Genomic DNA, 23,402 nt, shown 5'->3' on the forward strand with positions numbered 1-23,402 from the left:
AAAGCCAGAAGAAAAGCCTCAGTTTCACAAATGGCTTACGATAACATTCCAATTTTTTTCACTACAGCTTTACAGTACATTGCGTGATGGTTACATACAGGGCGAGTCAAAAAAATCGGAACCCAAACCCCCAAATTATATTTCATTAAAAAAATATGTAGCACCAAAAATAATAATGACTGGCAAGCCAATTTCATAAGCTACTTTTAGATGAAAAAAACATGACTGAAATTGGTCAATCCGTTCAGAAAATATCACCATTTCAACACAATGACCCTAAAACCTGTCTCGTCCAAAAAATGTGATTTCAAGAATCGTTGTCGCAATTGTCTTCAAACATCACCAGCAATAAAAACTCAGTTTCACCAGCGATAAAAACTCAGTTTAAACGTTAAAAATATTCAACAGAATCCCTTTGAAGGCCTGTCCTTAAAAAGAAGTAGATTTTATCAATCATATTGTTTGCCTAAACGGGCTTGCTAATAAAGATATTGTGTACTACAGTTGGTGACAGTTGTTGAAACAAGTATTCTGTGTCATTTTCTTTGTTGTTCCCAACAGTCAAAACACACAATGAACTGGGTTTTTTTTGGACGAGACAGATTTTAGGATCATCGTGTTTAAATGGTGATGTTCTGTGAACAGATTGAGCAATTAAGTATTTTTTTTCATCTAAAAGTAGCTTATGAAATTGGCTTTCCCTGTCATTATTTTTGGTGCCATATATTTTTTTAAATATGAAATATATTTTATGGGGTTTGGGTTCTGCTTTTTTTACTCGCCCTGTACGACGTAAACAATTTGTTCCAAAATGGCATGTACATAGTTCAAGTTATTCACATCTTGTAGCATCTATCCTTTTTTTTTTAAATGCAAGCAGCCATTTTTAACTGTAAGCATCACACACTCTAGAAACAACTTTTACTAAACTCTGGCATCGGTAATCTCTGAAATGTCCGAACAAAACTTGTAAAAAACAAATTCTTCATTTCGTTGATCACATAACGAATACACGTCGTTGCTAATATGGCAGTGTTGATAAACCAAGAACTTGAAAATATCTGAAAAAGCAACATCCTAAACTAAAACAACAAAATAACCAAAAACACTCCAAAGTTTTACAGTGAATTTAGATACCCTTACAGTCCATACAGTTTGCACACATTTTTGGCAGAGAAAACGACACGTCGAAATGTGTAACTTTAAAATATTTATTGCCTGAAACATTCAGCGGCAACTGGAAGCATGTTGTTTACAAAAACGACTCGCTCAGCAAAACCCATTTTACCTCGACTAATAAAAAGCATTTGGTGGTGTATCAGCCAATTTAGAAATTATTTTAAACCCCCTGTTAACAAATATTCTTGGTGAGTAAATCTCGATACCATTGAGTGAAGACACTTAAAGGGAATGTACATCATTGGCTTGTGCTGTAATTTTCAGAAATGAACTATTTGAGGGGTAAGTATAATAGATCAAATATTGTTACACTGACATGTTTGAAGTTTTGTGTTCAAGAATGCTGGAAAAACCAAGAAAAACAAAAAGGTTCAAGTAGTCTGGTTCCCTGACTCCACTAAAGATGAAATGGATCAATTTATAGATCCCGCAAAATTGTAAGGCAAGGGAACCAGTCTAGCTGGTCTGCACCCGTTCAAGAACTTGTAACCAATAGCAAACAAAATTTGGACTGAAAAAATGGTAAATTTGGAGCAGTAGTTGAAAATAGTTGGGTTTTTCCAACGGTGGTCCGGCTGACCACTGTCATTAACTAACATCCTAGTAAGGCATTTCGTAAAAATTGGTTAGTTTTGTTTTTCGATGTTTGCAAATGTTGTATATTCCCTTTAACAAATATGTAAGTGTGCCAATTATTACAGACAGTCATTTCAGATCTCTGCTAATTGACAGTCCTTTATAGCCCAAAACAGTAATCCTCATATTTTTTTGACACTCTGCCATTCCCTCCCCGTTTAATACTGCTTACAGACCCTAATACTTCAAAATCAAGTCTAAGGAAGTACTGCAAAGTACAAACCAAAACAAATTGGGCAGGGGAATTGAAATTATGGAACAATTTGTGGAAAATGAACAACCTGTGGATATTTACCAAATATGCATGTAACACCCATTTTGAGACAGACCAACACTGTGGATACAACGTACGGTACTGAGCAATATGTGGATAATGAACAACCTACGGACACTAAACAACTTGTAGATACTGAATAACCTGCCGAATATTCAACATGTAGACGTCAACCGACCTATGGATACTGAACAACCAGTTTGTGGACATTGACCAATTTGTGGACAACGTAAAACCTATAGATATTGAACAACATATGGACAATAAGCTGTGGACATTCAACAATCTATTGACAATGAACAACATGTAGATAATATGTTAACATTCAACATGTACATGTAGACATCGAACAACCTGTACATTGAACAATTAGTGGATACTGAATGACCTGTGAATATTCAACATGTAGACACCAAGCAAGCTGTGGATACTGAACAACATGTGGATACTGAACAAACTGTGTCCACTGAACAAACTGTGTCCACTGACTAATTTGTGGATACTGATCACATATGGACCCTGAACAACTTGTGGGTACTGAAAGACCTGTGTGAGTATCCAACATGTAGACATGACATTGTGGATACTGAACAACTAGTGGATATCCAACAGCCCGTGTCCACTAACCAATTTGTGGATACTGATCACATATGGACCCTGAACAACTTGTGGGTACTGAAAGATCTGCGAGTATCCAACATGTAGACATGACACTGTGGATACTGAACAACTAGTGGATATTCAACAGCCCGTGTCCACTAACCAATTTGTGGATACTGATCACATATGGACACTGAATAACTTGTGGGTATTGAAAGACCTGTGAGTATCCAACATGTAGACATGACACTGTGGATACTGAACAACCTGTGGATATTGAACAGCCCGCGTATCCACTGACTAATTTGTGGATACTGATCACATACGGACCCAGAACAACTTGTGGGTACTGAAAGACCTGTGAGTATCCATCACCTAGACATGACACTGTGGATACTGAACAACCTGTGGATATTCAACAGCCCGTGTCCACTAACCAATTTGTGGATACTGATCACATATGGACACTGAATAACTTGTGGGTATTGAAAGACCAGTGAATATCCAACATGTAGACATGACACTTGTGGATACTGAACAACCCGTGGAAAATTCAACCAACTGTAGCTACCCAATAACTTGCTGATACCCAACCTGCACTGGAGTCTTATTTATTACTCAATATATTCCACATTGATTCAGAAGTTCAGTGCAATCAATCATACAGTCAAAAGTTACAAAAGCATGTCTAACGAATCCAAATTGCAAGACGTGCTTCATTTTGCTGGTCACTATTTGACCGAAATCTGGTTCTTGAATATTCATGAGGTCAACTGAAGTACCATGATCGACTAGACGGAGCTGAAGTCCCACAGGCGCACCGTCTTGTCGTAAGATCCCGAGACAATCTTGGAGTTGTTGAACTGTAGACAGGTGACTCCGTCGGTGTGGTGGCGTAGGGTGACTAGTCGCTCGCCGGTTTCCAGGTTCCAGACTTTGAGGGTGCGGTCGTCGGCCGCGCTGACGACACGCCAGGAATCTGCTTGCAGACATCTGGATGAAAACACGATCACATGAGTTGGATGAAGAATTTAACACCTACTTTGGAGTGCGTTGGAGGATAATAATAGTAATACATGTTTTGAACGCAGCCGTAGCTCTGGATGCCCGTTTCAGACACAGCCTTCAAGGAGTGTGGCCCAGTGGTTACGGTTTGTGACTCATGATCAGAGGGTCAGGGCTTCAAATCCAGCTGCTGGTTATATGTTGTGTCCTTGGGCAAGCCACTTCACCCCAGGCCCGTCGCCAAAGGGGGGGGGGCCCTGGTGGGGCCAGGCCCCCCCCCCATGGCAAAAGCCATACATATGTATTTTTGTATTTTTATGGTAGTGGGCCCCCCTAGTTGGTACTTTGGCCCCCCCCCCCCCCTTGATGCTCAGGGCTGGCGACGGACCTGCTTCACCCCACCTGCCTCTCTCCACCCAGGAGTATAAATGGGTACTGGCATTAGCTGGGGAGTATACCTACTTTGGGTAGCATATGCCTCTCCAGAAAACAGAATGAAAACAACCAGAAAACAAGGAAAAAACAGTCTACACATTGATGTATCAATTGGTTAGCCCAATACTTTCAAGTCCCCAAAAAACAGTACTAAAACAGACATTTAGCTTACAATATTGTTTTACCATCAAAACAGCAAAAGAACAGTGCAACATCTTTAAAAACATCCTTAAAACATATTTTTATCCTGTTTTGTTGTGTGAGGCACAACAAAACTGAATAAAAACAAAATATCATCAAATAAAACAGCCAGGAAACAGTTGGTGCAACGTACTCATTTTCAGGAAACAGGGAAAAAATGTATTTTATTCCTGTTTTCTTACAAAAAACAGGGAAAAAACGTGTTTTAAACAGAAATAAAACAGGAATTCTTCAACAAAATTCGGTGAGGGTAACCTGCAATGGACTAGGCCAAAAAAAAAAAGTTCTGCTTCCGATTACATGGCATTCGAAAATAGGGCAGGTAGGTAGGGAAATTTTTTTTTGCCAATTTTTGTGTGTGTGTACGATCATATGGAGGCGTCTGCGTGTAGTCAAGGGTAAAAGGTAGAAATTGATGGTTTTGGGGTGTTTTTTCCTCATTTTTCCAATAAAAAAATTAGGGTAGGGGCTGTCAGAATAGGGTAGGTAGGGAAACTGGAAGCAGAACTATTATTTTTTTGGCCCTAGCATCTCATCCAGGGGAGTAGAAATATTCTCAGTCGTTTCATGCAACTGAAACCGGCCTGATGGGCCACATTGGCTCATGACAGACTTTACTTTCACTTCAGGTTAAAAAATCTGGTCTAAAACCAAGACTACCTAGAGAACAGAGTGCTTACCTAACAACGCCCGTGTGTCCCTCTGAGTGGGCCCAGTCTATAGTACTGGTGCAGAGCCCCGTGGTCAGCTCCCAAAACTTGAGATTCCTATCCAGCGAGCCGCTGATGATTTTGCTGGCGTCAAACTGCAGACATGTCACTGCATCGCGGTGGCCCTCTAGAGAACGCAGGCAAGAACCCGTGGCAAGACTCCAAATCTTTGGACGCGAAAAAGAAAAGATGGTAATGAGCAGGAAGTGGACTACTTGTTACCAGCATTGTGTTGTAGCCAAGTCCATCCCGATTTGATCACCAGACTAGGCCACATGTAAATCACAAGTCTTGTCGCAAGTAATAGGTGAAGAACAATAATAACGGAAGGTCTTCGTCACATTTCATTAGAATAGCTTGTGACTTGGCTTGAGAACTTGCGATGCTCGACTACAACGCTGTTAACAGGTTAGGGCCATTTCATAGTGTGAATGCAAACGTGAATTTGAAAAGTCTGGCTGTTAGTCATCACACTGTGAATATGCAAAAGTTTATCACATTCAACTGTGATTGACCCATGTAAGTTTAAAAACATGCGTACGGAAGTTCATCGGTAACAATGCTGCTTTATTATGCACATTTTCTCGCGGACATTATTAAAGGGGCACTAGGTCCTGAAATCCCGGAAAATTTCATGTTTTGGATTGTTTACTTAGCCTATTTCAAACATCTGGTTGAAAGGAAACCAACCTAATGTCTTACCGTTCCCAAGAAAAGACGAAAAAATCCGCTTGTTTACATCAGACATGACGGAGTACGAATACATTTTTCGTGTCGTTCTCAGCTATACGCGTTGTGTGTCTCGGGAACAGCGCGCGGTGACCAATCACCAATGCAAAAAATTGTGGTTTCTTCAACGTCCGCAAAAGGCGAACACTTTACGCGTACAAATGAAATCACAACTAGCATCCAAACAGCTCGAATTTATGGGGTCGCAAAAGTGGACCCCAAAATTCGTTCTCGCACGCATAATACAGGAATAACACAAAAACGCCCAGTTTTGAAAGGATAGTTGTGTGGATGTTTATATCCTACTTTTAAAAGTTATTTCCGATTATCATCATCTCGTTCAAAGCGCGTTTTGTAGCCCAATTGGGCTGTTCCAGGACCTAGTGTCCCTTTAATAGTAAGAATGCAAACATGAATTTGTGATGCCTAGCTTTTAGTCTTCACATTGAAATATGCAAAAGCTTACCACATTCAACTGTGATTGACCCATGTAAGTTTAGAAACATGTGTACAGAAGTAGGTAACAATGCTGCTTCTAACGGATGTTATTAAGAATATTCCCATTGAAATACACCTGGGAATAAAACCTAATCCCCTCTGATGTTTAGAATAACATTTTGCGTCCCCTCAAGAAATAAATTTGTGGAATCCTAATTATTGGAAAGCTACCTACCTTGATTGTTTTATCTGCTGATCCTGAGACTATTTTTGTGGTATCAAATTGCAGACACAAAACAGCGCCTGTGTGGCCCCTAATGTAAACAAAAAGAAAATCGTTCAGAAGACTTTGAATCAACAATTTCTGTTAGTGTTTTAGAAATTTTGAATTCAATAACAAAGTTTTTGCTTTTTGGTGACATTGTTTCATGGGTGCTGTATACTCAGTGCTGTTGGACGTCTTGCAAGAAAAACTTCACCAGCTTACTTGGGCGGGACTCAGGACCTTCTGCAAACTAGTGCAGATGTCTCATTACCACTGGACTACCTAGAGGGGCCTCGTAGCCGAGCGGTTAGAGCGTGGAGCTACGGAGTGGAAGGTTGGCGGTTCGAATCCCATTCGGACCAAAAACTGGAAAACTCTCTCTGACGACCCAACAGTAAAATGGGTACCTGATTCGTTCAGGGAAGGTAAGACGGCGAGAGGAGAGGACTGGGCACCGCCACTCATATGCCGCGCCCAAGACACAGTGGACCTCTAACATCCCACTGCTCCTACGGCCAGTAATGGCTATGGGATCTTTACCTTCACCTAGCTAGCTGGGGTTGTCATTGCATTAATAAGCGAATAACTATGTGCTTGGCCAGTTTTAAAAAAGTACAACCTACTCTGGGGACTGAACACTGATAATGGCCCGAGCTGAAGGCAAGGGACATTATCAGCATACAGGCCCCCAAGCTGGTCTTAACCCTAAAGGGGCCGGGTTATTTTGACCATCTCTCAGCCGGGGGGGGGGGCGGATTCGGCCCCCCCCTAAGATCTCGGCCATCGAGTGACGAAAAATTTTGAAACTCGATACATGCATAGAGCAACTCTTCCTTGACATACCCAAGAAATTTCATGACTATAGGTCAAAGGGTTTTGGAATTATGGCTAATTAATTATTCATATGTACGAATGGCAATTCTGCTCTGTGTACACGACGTATATGCGAAAATTCAGTTTTCACGGCGCATAGCGCCGGAAAATTTTTCGCTATGCGGCAACCCGTGGTCCGATTTTTATGTTTTTGGTATCAAAAGATGCGCAAAGCTCGAGGCTAAAAAGTCATATCAGCTCGGGTCGCGAAAAAATTTTTTTTAGAGGCTATCACGGAAAATGTTGAGGGGGGGGCGGGGCGGATTCCGCCCCCCCCCCCCCCCCGGCCCTTTTAGGGTTAAATGTACTTGTTTGATATCGGCCAAGCACATATTTATTCTCATTCATAAATAACTTTTTGAGTCAAACAGTCAAAAAAAAAGTCAAAATTACAAATTTCCAACGATTTTGTTCAACAATTTCACTTCATGTTTTTGAAACACCCCTTTAGCCATGTTATGGTATGTACCGCTTGCCAGTAGTCGTAACATTTCCTTATATGGAGATTGGCATGCACGTGGCGCATACTACGCGATGTGGCGCAGAATGCAGCGGTGCCGGTGTAGTGTGAATTTGAACTCTCTCAGTACGGACTCATTGGTAGTATTGCGCATGCCTAAGTGAACATTGTGTTCCGGTTGAAAAAAATGTTTTTACAATGGTTTGAAAATGACATATCCAACAGTTGCTGATCTTCAGCAAACGTCAGGGTTTTTTTTTGGGGGGGGGGAGAGGGGTTATTTTGAAGATCATACACATACTAGCTCTCTTTCACCATACCTGAGCGTATGTCGGCAGACTCCCGTTCTGATGTCCCACACTTTGAGTGTTTTGTCATAGGAGCCACTGACCACCTTCTCATCGTCCACCTGTAAGCATCGGACCGTGTCTTGATGTCCCGTCATGGTCACCCGACACGCTATGCTTGACCAGCTGTTCTGCATGGACAGATCCCATACCTAATGCGCAAATAAAAATTGTGAGATCGAATTCTGTTAAGGTTGGTTCATATGCCCCGTGAATGCGAAGTCAATATTCACTGCGAAATTTGCCGGAGTTGTTTTCAAGGTGTGCGATTTTGCGGGGCAAATGAAAATATGAATCGGCTTTAAGGCTGTTTCATCTTAAACCTCTGTGAATTTTTCACTGGAGAGCTATTACCGTACGATAGGTGAAATTTCATGATGTCACAATTGCAATGCCTTACTCGTTATGTCAAATTGGGTGAGAGTGCAATAAGTGTACATGTAAAATTGTCGCGTCGATTCTGCAACAAAGTCGTATCTCGCGCGAATACAACAAGGTCGTACCCCGCATATCGCAACGTCCATTGACTCTGTGTGTACATCCGGGCAATTTTAAGTGAGATACAACCTTTTGACATTGAAAAATCGCCACTCACGTACATGACGTCACACGCCATTTTAGGAAATACGACCTTGTTGCACGGACACGAAGAAATAATATATCTGTATATTCGTTGCGCAGGCATGGGCTCAATGCCAGTCAATATTTGGCATCACTAAAAATTGGGATAAATATCAAATGCAGAGGCTGAAATAACAAATATCAGATATTTTCAAAATGTTTACTGTATTTGTTTGAACACAGACGGATGTGCTTTGGTCAAACTTTGTACTGTAAGTGCATTCTAAGTAAGTACTTATGAGGCTGACACTTTTTTTACACCTAAAAATTGATTGTACTAATTCTGTTCACATTAATTTTGTGGAGACTAATTTCACCCTATTGAATGGCACATTCTTTGTACTTCAACAAAATTGGGACATCAAGGAAACTGTAGCTGTGTTGTGTACAGTTCAGGGTACAGTTCAGGAACATGCAATGGTACCTTGATGGTGCGATCCGTGGAGCCTGATACTAGCTGACTGCCTTGAAGATGGAGACATCTCACTGTGCCTGAGTGACCAACTAGAGTCTGTACTGACCAGGGGGAATTGGTGCGGATGTTCCATACCTTGAGAAGGATAATCAATACCCCGCTGTCAGGTTTTGAAGCATGCATTTACGTCTTACTTTAAAAGTTTGTCAACCTTGAAATCACTGTGATCAAAACCTCATTTCAAATCTCAAGTCCTAATGGGTCAAGTCTCAAAAAAACTTTATGTAAACTTTAAACTCTTAAGTTTGTTGAATTTCCAAATCACTGTGGTCAAGCCTCAGTTCAAAGTTCAAGTCCTAGTCGTTCAAGTCGTAGTCAGTCAAGTCTCAAACTACTGGGGTCAGTTCTTAGTTTAAACCTTGGGTCCTAATTTGTCAAATTTCAAAGTCCTGTTGTCAAGACTCAGTTCAAATCTCAAGTCCAACCTACTTAAAGAGGTTGTGGAATGCTCGAAGACATTTCCGTCATTTTTTGGGTATATGTAGCCTAAGGTGTGATGAAATAAAAATGACTATTGTTTCTGTCATGAAATGAGTACAAAAGGTACTTTTGAGAGCTATTTTTCAGGTCCTGTTTCGACCCGAACGTGCAATTTGTGTAAAAGTTGTCGTTGCGGGCAGCGAACAAAACACAGTAAATCGTGACGTAATAAACAGGACTCGTTTATGCTACTCTGCATCGGGAGTCCTGTTTATTACGTCACGATTTACTGTGTTTTGTTTGCTGCCCGCAACGACGACTTTTACACAAATTGCACGTTCGGGTCGAAACAGGCATGACAGGACTTGAAAAACAGCTCTCAAAAGTACCTTTTGTACTCATTTTATGACAGAAAAAATAGTCGTTTTATTTCATCACACCTTAGGCTACATATACCCAAAAAATGACGGAAATGTCTTCGAGCATTCCACAACCTCTTTAAGATTCAAAGCACTGTGAGGAAGACTCAGTTCAACTCTATAGTCCATGTCAAGTTAAGAAATCATTGTGGTCAAACTTCAGTTCAAGTCCCAATTGGTCAAGTTTCACACCAATGTTCTCAGATCTTACTTGAAATCTTAGTCCTAATCATTCCAGTGTCAAAGTAAATATGGTCCTTGTCAAGTACTAATCAAGTCCAAAATTAGTTATCTGTGGTCAAGTCTTTAGAGGCTGTGGTCAAGTCCAGGGTGACCGTAAGGTCAGAGCCAAATTCTGCTAAATGCACATCAAAAATCTATCAGATTTATAAAAAATCTGCCAAATTCCCCAGAATTACTCGAAATACACTTTATAAAATCACATGCAGATTGGTAGTATCGCCTTAATTATGGTTTAAATTACATGTACATAATAAACAATCTAGTCAATAAAGATGTTGTGAAACTTTTGGTAAATTTCGGGCAAAACGCAGAACCCGGCCACGACGAAGTCCGTTTCCCAGTGAACCTCAGCACATAGACCAGCCAACCTGTCCCATTATTCAAGGGTTTGTTTGAAAAGATTGCATAATTGAAGCTTTTTTAAACAAATGTAAACTTTTTTGTTAAAATGTGCTGTTTTTCTGTCAATTTTTGCAGGATTCTGTCAGAAATCTGCCAAAAAATCCATTCTGTCAAATTTTCTGTCAAACTCGTATTTTTTACAAAAATTCTGTCAAATTTAGCTGAAAATCGGCTAAAAGGGTCACCCTGGTCAAGTCTCAGGTCAGTGCAAACAGGGCCCAAGCAGTAGTACTCATGTCAAAACTCTGAAGTCTCTCCGATAATGTCAACTCAGTCAAACCTTGATTGTATTATCCGATGAGCCGCTGACAATTCGAGTGTCGTCAAACTGCACACACGATATGCCTTGTGTGTGGCCTTCAAACGTGCGGACGGAACATAGACCCTTCAGCCAATTGCGTCTCAGCCGATAGCGTTCAGCAAAGGCCTGCTTCCACTGTATAAACAAAAATGGGAGGAGGAGGATTGGTGGGGGTGGGGGGGGGAGAGACATATGAAATGGTTCATTTCATTCCGAGCTGTAGTCAAGTCCACTTGTCACAATTTCAAGTCAAATCTAAAGTTAGGTCACAAGGAACAGAGGATGACTCTTGGCTGAGCTCCCTGTCACATTTCACTTAAATAGCCTTCTAATTGAGATGTGAGACTGAACGACTTGCGATTGACTTGTGCTTGTGATGACGTGAGGAATGATTACTTCAAATAGTGCTCAAGAAATGAAATAGTGATACAAATAAAACATGGTTTGAGGGTGGATAGTCAATATTAGCTCCCCGAGGTTTTGGAAGTTGACAATTGTCAAACTGAAAATGACCTATTTTACCAGCAAATCGTGATCATTACTGCACAACTTAGCAAGGTTGATACAAGGCACACACAGCTTTGTGTTTGAAGTCAACAAAATTAATTTTAGAGTTGATGCACGATTCCGAAAAAAAGTCGGGCAAAAAACAGTTTCAAAAAGGCGGGTGAAGGTGATTCAATGACTGTTTCATGAACGGACAGAATCATACACAAACAGCTGTCGTAAATGCCGTTATTATCCTCATCCAAAATGTTGAAATTATTTAAAATGTTGCGCAGCTACGCCAAGCTTCATGAAATCGATCGTAAGTTTATGGCGCGCAGCTGCCCAATAAATTTGTTGAGGAAGTCCTACGCATGGCGTAAGTTGTGCACTGTTCGTGAAATCGGCTGCAGATTTCCTCAAACTATGGACTACATGTATGTGCATGAACAGTGAATGGTGCTTCATTACAACTGGTGAAATCTCCGAGTGCGGGATGCACATCATCAAACACACACACACAGGTTCGTATTGTCGTGAATTTCTATACGCTCGAGGACAATGCTTTGTGTTCCCCTCTGTTCCTGTAATATAACACTCTCCCATAGACTAAGCACATAACCGTATGATCGAGGACCGTTTTAAACAAAAGACCCAACGCTCGAGGACTGAAAGGATCTTTGTGTGTCTATCCTCGATCGTAAAGCCATACAAGAGCGCGAACCCATGTACTGTTTTACTTGAGTGCCAGTCATACAGCAGGAGTTTATTCAAGAGTCCTGATTAACTCTCTCTCTTTGAAACCATTGATGGGGTACTTGAGCAATGAGGTCCACTTACATGGATATAGGAGGAGATGTGGTTGATCATCTGTTTCTGCTCCTCGGCCTTTGGCAGGGCCCACTTGGGAAGTCGACACAAGCTACGCCATAACGTGGGCTCATTGGCTAGCTCATACCATGCACGGCTGACACACGCACACCTACATAGGCTTACTGTGATAACAAGCAGAAAAACACATGAGAACTTTTGCTACATATAGGCCATTTTTCTGTTGTAGGGGAAAAAGGATGAAACTAAAAGAACGGCTGATCTAAAAAGAATTCAGCTCAGGAAACAAAAGGTATCTTTTATGGAGAAGCAAACTTTCCGAAGGAAAAGAACAACCCCAAAACCATTAAACATTTAGACAGCCACTCATTGACTATGTCACTTGTGATGCCAAACCGACAGGCATCCAAAACATCTTTTCCATAATATTTTGCACACATTAACGCTAACACGACTCAACCCAACAAACCCCAACGGCATGTTTTGTTGGAATCTGTCAGGATGGGTACAGTACCCCTAAAACTGACAGTCTTTTACATTGGGTTGGCACACCTCCAGAATCAAAGTCAGAAATATGTGTGCGCAGTTTCCCATATGGGTGTTGGAATATGCCAGGATGGGTATGGTTCCTAGTAAATCATGCTAGGGAGTTAGGGTTAGCAGTTTCTGTCAACACCTTTAAATCACTCAACAGTTTGCTTAAAAGCTGGCATCAGATGACAACAACATCCACTTGTGTAAACAAATGTGATACATGTTTATACTACACAAAAAAAACGGACGTTCTTTAGCATCTTTTGTTGAACTAGCTGTTCACCTGGGTCCAAGTAGGCCAGAATACGGAGGGAGAGTTGGGCTGGTAACCACGACAACAGATCTTGGCAATTGTGCGGGCAGCTTTGATGCAAAATGGGCGCCATGGTAACGGACAGCATGTGCATTTGTGGAAGATCGCACTGCTCCTGAAAGGAAAACAAGACAGGAAATGCTGTGTAAACAAAACTCCATTAAATAGTAATTTGTAAAGTGTTAGGTTAAAACCCGACACTTCAGGGTAGAGCTTTAAATAGAGAAATGACCCCCCCCCCAAACAAAAAGGACTGATATTTTTTACACTTTTCAGTGTTTTTTGGCAAATTCTAATAAATTCTAAAAATTCCAGATCTTAATTTTGCCTCTGAAACAAATTTATTTGAAGATTTGTACAGGTGTAAACATTCCAGAAATGCATAACTCAAAATTGTATCTGCAAGGAGAATACCCACAAGAATTTTTATGTTATTAGTCTTTGCGATGATTATGCAATTAACGCTAACTCCCTAGGCCTTTTTGCTAGGATGAAGCCTCAATCTTGCAAAATCCTCCAATTGGCCTAGGGGAAAAATAGCATATAGCCTAAATCCTGCAAATTCCTCCAATTGGCCAAGGGGAAAAATAGCATATAGCCTCAATCCTGCAAATTCCTCCATTATTTCTTGAATATGGTCCGTGGAGGGCTGACAACTGCCTGAATCCTGCAAAATCCTGCGGCAGTGACTGTCAATATGTTGAGGCTTGGCCAGTGGCATCCCGGAGCAGTACGGAGGATTTCAAGCATTTTATCCAGGCCTATATTCATGCATGGCTGAGCAAAACACAACACAAGGTCCGGCCAAGACCTTGACAAAGTGCATCCTACGAAATCAGTAGCGCACTTTTGCCGTGTAACCTCAATCCTCCAAATTCCTCCACTTTGGCAAAGAGGATTTTGAAGGATTCAGGGCAGTTATTTCCAGCTTACCAGGAGGCGTTTCATCATGGTGTTCTTTTGCTGGTCGTTGAATTCCTGAAACCACATCTGGATCATCTGTTTAAAAAAATTGACATAAAAAAATACTTTGTCACTTAAAAAAAACTGATTTATCCAATTGTATTTATTCTCACAGTTTAGTTATGTCAGATATTCTGTTTGTAAATCTTGGCAAACAACTTTGATAGTTAGCAGGCTCTATAGGCAGGTTTTCAGAATGGTACTTTCCTTGCCTTCCCCCTCGGTGACTTGGGTTCGAATCCTGTCCATGCCGACATGTAGCCTGCTTTTCAGTTTGTGCCTGATTTTAAGGATTAGGCCGAGGGAATGAAAGTCATAGAATACTGTCCTGCTGATTTTGAAAAACAATGAGGCTTTTTTTTCATTATTCATTATTCTGAAGCACTAACTTTCAACCAGTCATATCGCCAACCGTTCGTGACGTAGCTGATGCAGCATCTCACACACACGTCACAAACACACCCAAAGATTCTAGAGCAATATCGCCCCGGCCCCACATGTGCGCTTGCCATAAATCGATTGCCCAGAGTGGGTATTCTAATTGCTCAATTGCGACTACCCTACTAGTCTTTTTCCAGTCGTTTTCAGGCTGCGCGCTGTGTGGTTCAGATGACAAATTGCATGATGTCGCTATGTAGACATTAAGAAAGTGTTTGGGAAAACGGCCATAGGCAGTCGTTGGTATCATGCAGCGCTAGTGCTGGTAACCGCGCGCTATACATTGAAATACAAGTATTGTATATGTACGGCGTGTTCACCGTACTCTGTCCGCGCGCGTGGGCAGATTGGGTTTCGTGCCAATGTGGTACACAGAATACGACTATTCCGAGTTAGAAAAATTGTGTAGAGCGGATTCTGATAAAATTAGAAGTAAACTGTTGTGGCAGATTAATATTCTGGGTAAATAATGATTTTTTTTGTAAATAATGAAAAATTTCGGTGGCACCTTTCGGCACATGCGGGGGGTGGACGGTATTCTATGACTTTCTTTTCCTCGGCCTCACCCCAATATACATCTGGTGTTTTCCTCCCTCTTCTAAACATATACATTTCGACTGTTCTGAAGAAACCCTCGGAAGCACGGTAGGGGCTGAAAACCCCAAATCTACCACCTTTTTTTTTTCCAGTGTCATAAGCACTTTTTTTGGAATTCTTGGTTTTATTTATATAAATTGAGTCTAATGAAACAGACTGACCTCCATTCTGTGTTTGAAGACAGCTCCCTCAACTCCCAAGTGGCAACTGTGAGGTTTGACTTTACAGCCTCTCTGCCTCATCTGAACCTCACAGGATGAGCTCTTTGCTCCTGGGGACCCTGGCCGATGGTTCTTGGCGATGCGGATGTCTCGTTTCCTGCAGACTGCCAGATGATCTGGGGAGGATGGCTGTGAGATGGTGACCTGTGGATTCAGACTTGGGGAGCTGAGGGAAACACAAGCCGGGAGACTCCTTGACTTCTGGTGATCAGCTGTGCGACGGCAGCAACACGATAAAGACTCAGAGGGTAGGGGGTTGTCTGTCGAGGACTGGTTTCGTTTTCTTTCAAGAAGCCGAGCACTGGATGAAGGGGAAGAGGATTCTTTGTTCAAGTTGCAGTGCGAGTGGTGCTTTCTGCCCGTCAATTCCTGCTTGGAGCTTGCCTGAGCTTGCGACGCTAACTGAACAGCCATTGGCAGTTTAGCCTTGCCCATCCGTAAGCTCAACTGCAGGGGGCAGGCACGCTTACGGGGCCAGCTGGCAAAAGTGATGTCCGACTTGCTGTTACGACAGGAGCAGCAGGCTGGGCAATGACACTGGAGTGTCCTCATGTCCCACTCTTCTGTGGTTTGCTTACTCTCCCCCAGGTTCGACTCCTCATCCAGATAGGGGCTCCTGCTCGTCCAAAAGTCGTCTCCGTCGTCACTGCTTTCTTGCAAGGACTTCCTGATGCACTTCTTCTCCTTCTTGAGGTGGCTCTGCAAGTGTACCTTCCGGTCACGTCCCCTGCCCTCGTTCTTGCCAAACATGGCCTTCACCAGGCTCGGTCGGACGCAGTTCTGGTAGACCACCTGACTGCTGTCAGGATCCCTGGAAGGGTCTCCGTAGGTTGGCATGTCGCTCTCGCTTGAGGAGCTGTATTCTGACAGTGGTTGGCTTATGTTTGGAGAATGACTGGAGCTGGACGACGGGACGTCATCAATGTCCATCACGTCCAAGGGCAGGCATGCAGCCCCACCATCTTCTCCTGTCAAGGCAGACTCGGTCTCGGGCTCTCTGCGTGGCCGGCGCGTGAACCAAGCCACCTTCTCCCATACCCTGGACTTGGACTTGACTCGCTTCGTTGGTGGTCGTATGCTGGCACCCTCTGAGTCGCTGGACGCTCCATTACTAGGATGATCGACATGGTCCATCGGATTCGCTGCTACTACAAAATGAGAATAAACTGACACAGTGAACTTGACTTAAGTGCAGCCTAATATTTAAAGCTTACTACAAAAGAATGTCGTTTTCAGATACCTTGGATATATGCACAAAGTAACAGAAACAATTTATTTAAGTATTTCCAACAAATTTCATTGGAAGTAACTCACATTTAGTTAAACTAATTGTTAAACTAAGACCATGAAAACTATGCTGTGTCTCTAAACTGCTAAAAGTAAAACAGGTAAGAAAGTTGAATTTTCTTTGAAAGTAACATTACTACTACTGATCAAACTTACATGTATAAAAACCTAGACTAAAATAAAGACTTCACTTGCATGACTAGTGCTTGAGGCTGCAGAAGTCATTTGGAATTAAAAATCATTTGCAAAAGTCATTTCTTAACCTTAACGTACCTGAACCATCAAAATCCACACCCCTGTTCCGGGGATTTTGGCGGATTCAGGATACCTCCATATTAAAAAAAGTTGGGGGATTTTGATGGATTCAGGACATGAAGCCTAGCGGTACTGCAGGATTTTGATGGATTCAGGATACCTCCGTATTGCGCAGTTAGGGGACTTTGATAGATTCAGGATCTCAACAGATATACTCCTGGCTAACTGGTGGATTCTGATGGACTCACTGGCCACCAACATTTTTTTGCACGGCAAAATTGATGGATTTTGGTGGATTCAGGGTACTTAGTAATAAATATACCCAAGGGGTTAGGGTTTTAACAGAACTAGTAAAAGTAAACATACAATGACAGAGGTGTACTAAACTATACTTTTACCGAAAAATGGGAGATCATGTAGTTATGGGCCCGGTTCCTAAAAAAGTAAAATCTATGTTTAATTTATTTGGCTTACCAAACTAGTTTGTTGGCGACAATAAGAACATGCAGATATGTCATAGTTTTGTCGGGGTTTTGAATTTATGAGGGAAATTTGGTGGTAAACATGGTAAAGTGACAATGACAATGACAAAACGCAAAACGAAAATAAAGATGGCAATCACCGGCTTCACAGCGATGTACCGTGAACGCGCTGAATCCCACAGCACCAACCATACACTGCATACGAAAATCATTATTTCTACAAATTCTAACTAGGCCAACCTTTGGAACTGGAAGTGGAAACCGTTTAATTATAATATAAATTAAAAATGAAATTGACATGATTGAGAGAAGTCTGCTTTAGGGTTTGGTCCAAGTAACTTGGACCCAACTTATTGCCTTTTTCAACATGCCTAGCTTAGCCCCATAAATGTGGCCTATTTACTGGACTGCCTCCGTAAACATAGGCCACACATCCACATGTACAAAAACGTGTCGCACTTTGCCAAATTTTGATTTTCGCATTTAGGCTTAGTTTGTAGGTTTTTTTTGCTTTAGAAGCATACTCACCCTATTTATAGGCTAATCAGAAAGTGCTGCCTTTTTCAGATGTATATTTTTTGTGAAATTTCCAGATTCATTTTTACACGTTTGCGTACCAAAATTTCAACATGAAATTTCACAAAAAGTAGACATCTGAAAAAGGCAGCACTTTCTGATTAGCCTATAAAGAGTATGCTTCTAAACTTTAAGCAAAAACACCCTACAAACTAAGCCTAAATGTGAAAATCAAAATTTGGCAAAGTCGACACGTTTTTGTACATGTGGATGTGTAGCCTATGTTTACGGAGGCAGTCCAGTAAATAGGCCACATTTATGGGGCTATGCCTAGCTAAGCTAGCCGGCACCGGTGTGGCAGGTAATTCTGTCCCCCCTGGTAAATGTGTCCCCCCGGACAGATCTACCGGGTCGTGACCCGGTAAATCTGTCCGGGGGGACACTTTTAGCTAGGTAAACCTGTCCCCCTCTAGGTAAATCTGTCCCCCTGCACGACGTTAAATGTGTCCCCCCTGGTAAATGTGTCCCCGTGCAACGTCACAAGTCTAGCACCCAGACTGTATATTAGTGAAGTTATTAACTGTTTTTGCGTGGCGCCTTGCTAAATTCGGAAAGGTGCTTACGTCAAAGCACAACTCCCGTTTGGATGACGACTTCGGGAGCGAACGATTTGCATGGTGGGCGTGCGCGCGAGTGTACCGCACCTACGGGCCGCGCCAGGGCCGCGGCCGGGGACGGGGACAACAGTGCACCAGCAGCAGGCCTGCGGCACGGTGACCCGTGTCGCGTATAATTTTGCCAATTTTCCTCATTGAAGTCCGCCATGACAGTCACACGCGTATCGGCGGCTGATGCTCGTGCGCGCTAGCGATAGGTTGAGTATTAGATTACTACGCGTGCCTTCTTGCAGAAACATAGATCGGTTGATTAACATCTAAACGTTAATTTCATTTTGATAATTATTGATGAAGAAGGGTGTAAAAATCTAAAAATGTATACCTGTGCGCTGAATTTATTATAATAACATCAATATAACAACTTATGCGTGCAAAACCAGGGGGGACAGAATTAACTGGAGGGGACAGAATTAACGGGACAGGGGGGAAACTTTTACCTAGGTAATTCTGTCCCCCCGGACACTTTTACCGGGGGACAGAATTACCGTCCACACCGGCGACAGAGGCTCAGAGCAGTGCGACTACCGTACCACCAGTGAGTGAAGACAAGTGAGTGAAGTCGACCACTACGCGTACTACGACTGTTCCATTTTACTTTACTGTGCTAGGAGTAGGAATGTTAGCCTTGGCGTGTCTGACCACTTACCTTTACCCAGCCTTTCAACGAACAATTATGCTATGTTTCATAGTGTGATTACTTCATGTATTTTTTTTATGCAAGGAACAGACAGTCGAAAGACGAACTGAGATAATTCACGCCATCTTGAACTCATCATAATCACATCAAACTCGTCCCCATAGTGCGCAGCATGTCTAATCTGAAGTGGGCCCTGGGAACAAGGTTACTTCTACTTTTTGCCGGGCAGCGATTTAATTTTGGACTCAGATGTGAGGGGACGGTATTTATACAGCTCTAGTATGGGAGGGATAGAAAAGTGTATTTGTTCGTTAATTTATAGCGAAATGTAAAGTGCTGGACTCCTATCCTAAAGCTATTTCCTGGGCTAAGGCTAACACAAAAATTATGTCGGCTGGGAATGAAGCGTTAAGGTTTGGTGGGGGCAAGTGTACCCCCCCCCCCCCCCCCCCCCCCCCCCCCCGCCAATCGTGGGTAACACTAGACAGTGTCTTGGTCGTTTATTTCCCTTAAAAAAAATTCGGCTAAATAAGTTGCGACTAATATTAAGTCCATGCGTGGTTAAAATGAAATCATGGAGCAGATTCCAGAGGGCGCGCCAATCTTGCCTGAGCATTACAGGGCCTGCCAAGTGCATTCGCTACCGTGCAGCTAGCACTGCCTCGTGGCGGTACTGCCAAGACGGCACTGCATCATGATTCGCAGCACCAGTTGGCTCAACATCGGCAATTAATGGCACTGGCTCGATTGAACCGGCTGCTGTCGCTTTTTGCCACATGACGGCATGCCTTGCTAAATGTTATGTCCAGGGTCTGGCTCATCATGGGTCTTTTCTTGCCCACTGAGCTCTGGGTCATGGAATTGGAAAGGCTCGTGGCAATCATGGCCTTTGTTCATGAAGGCACTGTCTTGCGATTGCACTGGCTCATATTATATCTGGCTCATGGTAATGGCTCATAGTTCTGGCTCATGATGGCATTTGCTCATGAAGGCACTGCCATTTTGCGCGGTGGTATTGGCTCATAGCTCATGGTAACTCATCATGGCATATTGCAGCTCATAGCTCTGCGCTCTGGCAAAAATGAGCACTCATGGCATTGCCGCATGACGGCACGCTTTGTGATGGCTCTGACCATGCTCTGACAGAGTCTGTCTCGTGGCATTGGCTCATAGCTCTGGCCGTGGAACTGCTCATGGATGATTACTCAAGACCGTGGTATACTGCTTTGTGGCCACGGTGCACGCACAGCACGACAATTATCTTGGTACACGGTACTACCAGACGAAACTTTGAGATGGCAGTGGGTCATGTAGTCTGAGTATCACCCGTTCTACGGAGCATCAACGACTATGGGCCATGCGGGAAAATAGCACCTTTTCACGGCAATCGGGCACTACCTTTTGGTAGCAATGATGTGACTTGTCATGACACTATGTCATAGCTCATAAAAGTGGTGGCATGTCACTGTGTGGTGCATATGGCTCTTGACGGCACAAACTTATGATGTGCACTATGACACGTGCTTATGATGGCACTGTCTCAAGATGACAATGCCTTGTAGTGGCATGCACTGCCTTGTGGGGGCACTAGCAATGACACTGGCACTGCCTTGTAAATAATGATGGCATAAACTTGGCACGTACTCGTGGCACTGGTTTATGACGACACTGCCTTGTGGTTCGTGGCACTCACTCATGGATCTTCGTCATTATACCTTGTTTTGGCACTGCCTCTCATGGGGAAACTTCCTTTCATTCGCATGCATGCAACATAACTGGATCCTGCTGGTGCTGGGAAGTTAACTCTGGTAGCACTACCGTACAATATCTGTGCCCCATATGTTGCAGGCTTCTTATTAAAGATACATCGCCATGCAGCCAAGAAACTGGTTTGGTACAGAAGGCAAACCTTGTGTTTGTCTTAAGGCTTATATATTTCCTCTTATACTTCACGACGGCACCGCGCTTGCCACATGACAGTAAAGCCTCATGCCGGCACAAAAGATGTCATCGTCCCATGTAAGCTTGGTTGACTCAGACGAATAGGGTACAAATCATATCGACTGTGGCTTCTTGGAGCACAAGATTCCAATGCCCGACAACTGGGTCAATTCTGGCTTCATGCCGGCACAACACTGTGCCAGTATATGCCACCAAAATGGAATAGTCGTCTCAAGCAATAATTTTGCGACGCGTCGAAATACTGCCGGCCTTTTTAAGAGCTATATAATGAGGCATAAGAAAGCACTTCGCAGTTCTTGGCAGAACAGGCGTCATTATGAAATGCACTCATGTACTGTATGACTCGAGGCATACATGTATATGAAAGTTAAAGCAGAATTTGATCGGTAGGGTAATTAACGTCGACGCCATATAAACTATACAATTGTTGACGTCATGATTTTCGGTTCGCTTTTGCGTGTTTATATTCTAGATTATGATTTATGACGTCCCATTTTCAAACATTTCTGTTGCCAGAATCATCGTCTTTTCGTGAGCTGCCCGGTAGGCTATATAAGCACAGTTACCATGTCAATTTGAGCGTAGCCAGTGTGGGCAAAGAGGAGTCAATAAATTGGGGTGTACATCTAACTTATTCTCTTTGTATATTACGTACGTCTTTCAGGTGTGGCCGGAAGAGTACATCACGATAATTAAAGCTTTTCGAAAAAAGATACTGAGAGCTGGCGGAAATCGGCAATATCATTATTAGGGGGAAAAAATGTATTTCTTCATATATCATCACAATGAAGGTCTGTCTTTGCAAAAATGATGATAAGACATTAATCTGGGACTGAGAAACATTCCAATTTTGTTAGGAAATCATTTTCTTGACTCTCCATAAACTTTGTACACAACCGCTGAAGTGGCCAGGTTGCAACATTTTTCCAAACTGAGTCAGTACGTAACGCATGGGTGATGGTCATTTATCTACATGTAATTGTGTGGTTTGAAGAAAGATTAAGAACCCAGCTTGAACATTGTGCTGATATTCCTGTCCTAGCCCTCCCGTGAGGAAAGGATGATCCTGATTCTGGACTACAGAGGGCGCTGTTTCGGAAAATCTACAAATAAGTGCGCAACCAAGGAAATAAAATCCCATAGACACCAGTAGTCCCCGTACTTTTACTTCAAAATTCTTTTTAACAATTACTGAGAACCCCCACAGGTGTTCCGGTTGCACAGTAGTGATGATCAACATGTATTCTTTCATTTTCGTTTCATTTCTTGATGGGTTGACCAATAACTTTTTGGAAAAAATTCTCACCCCGAAAGACGACCGCCCCTAAAAAAGCAATTTTTTCCCGAACTGGAAACAATATTTTGAAATAGGATCCTACCAAACATGGCTAAATACTGGCGCCACTTTCGGTCCCAATTGCATTCGTAATGCTAAGAATTGGAAGCCCCAAGTCCAGGCCAGGAGGTGCATTGCCATGTCTTCAATCTCCGAATGGCTCTCGGACAACTATCCATGAGCTCGGCGGACAGATTTTTGGCCTATTTACTTGGTTGCACCCTAAGGGAGGTCGGTATGTATACTCAAGTCCATCACAAGTCCCAATTCATATCACAAGCTATTCAAAGGAGCTTTGACAAAGGCATTCCTTTATTGTTCAACCATGTTTCTTGTGAATGGAATCGTGAATTACTTGCGATTTGACTTACAATGGCTTGTGATGGACTCGACTACATTCCTGGGAATGGGGAGAGTAAAAGATTTCATGGTTATTGCCTCTCTGGACTTCCTGAAGCAACTCTTGAAGCTTTTAAAGTGTTACTAGTCCCGACACATGAAAAACATCAAATCATATACAAGTGGGACGCCGCTATAACGAACATCGCAGGATCCACAGAAATTGTTCGTAATATCGATCGTTCGGTATAACGATTTTATTAGCCGCCGGTACTCTGGTACTCACTTTTCAATAAATAGCGACCTTTAGAACTTCACACTGCACGTCCCGGTTACTTACTGAAAGACAACTTTGAGCAGGTGCCGACTATTGAATTACATGTATGTCATTACACATTTTTTGAGCTTATTATACCTACAGCAATGGGTGGATTTCCCCTTCTATTCCCCGGAAAAATAATAGCCACTTGCCGCTCTTCTGGTGACATTTTTCAA

At 42.6% G+C, this 23,402-nt stretch overlaps 1 protein-coding gene across 2 annotated transcripts; it reads right to left on the reverse strand.

Moving 5' to 3' along the window:
• Positions 1-1,781: 1,781 nt before the first annotated feature.
• Positions 1,782-19,429, reverse strand: LOC119732254 (probable E3 ubiquitin ligase complex SCF subunit sconB). 2 transcript variants are annotated; one of them, XM_038205703.1, is made up of 11 exons: positions 19,280-19,429; positions 15,357-16,561; positions 14,131-14,196; positions 13,168-13,312; positions 12,360-12,514; positions 11,013-11,168; positions 9,198-9,323; positions 8,126-8,304; positions 6,443-6,521; positions 5,011-5,207; positions 1,782-3,682 (listed from the first exon to the last, which is right to left on the reverse strand). In XM_038205703.1, exons 2-11 carry the CDS (start codon positions 16,548-16,550, stop codon positions 3,481-3,483), a joined length of 2,499 nt encoding a protein of 832 aa, XP_038061631.1. In that variant the 5' UTR covers positions 16,551-16,561; positions 19,280-19,429; the 3' UTR covers positions 1,782-3,480. The 2 variants fall into 2 exon arrangements, with proteins under 2 accessions (XP_038061631.1, XP_038061630.1); XM_038205702.1 differs by having other exon boundaries at positions 15,357-16,564.
• Positions 19,430-23,402: the final 3,973 nt, after the last annotated feature.

The sequence above is a fragment of the Patiria miniata genome, unplaced genomic scaffold, assembly GCF_015706575.1.
Source record: "Patiria miniata isolate m_02_andy unplaced genomic scaffold, ASM1570657v1 HiC_scaffold_24, whole genome shotgun sequence".
Classification (NCBI taxonomy): domain Eukaryota; kingdom Metazoa; phylum Echinodermata; class Asteroidea; order Valvatida; family Asterinidae; genus Patiria; species Patiria miniata.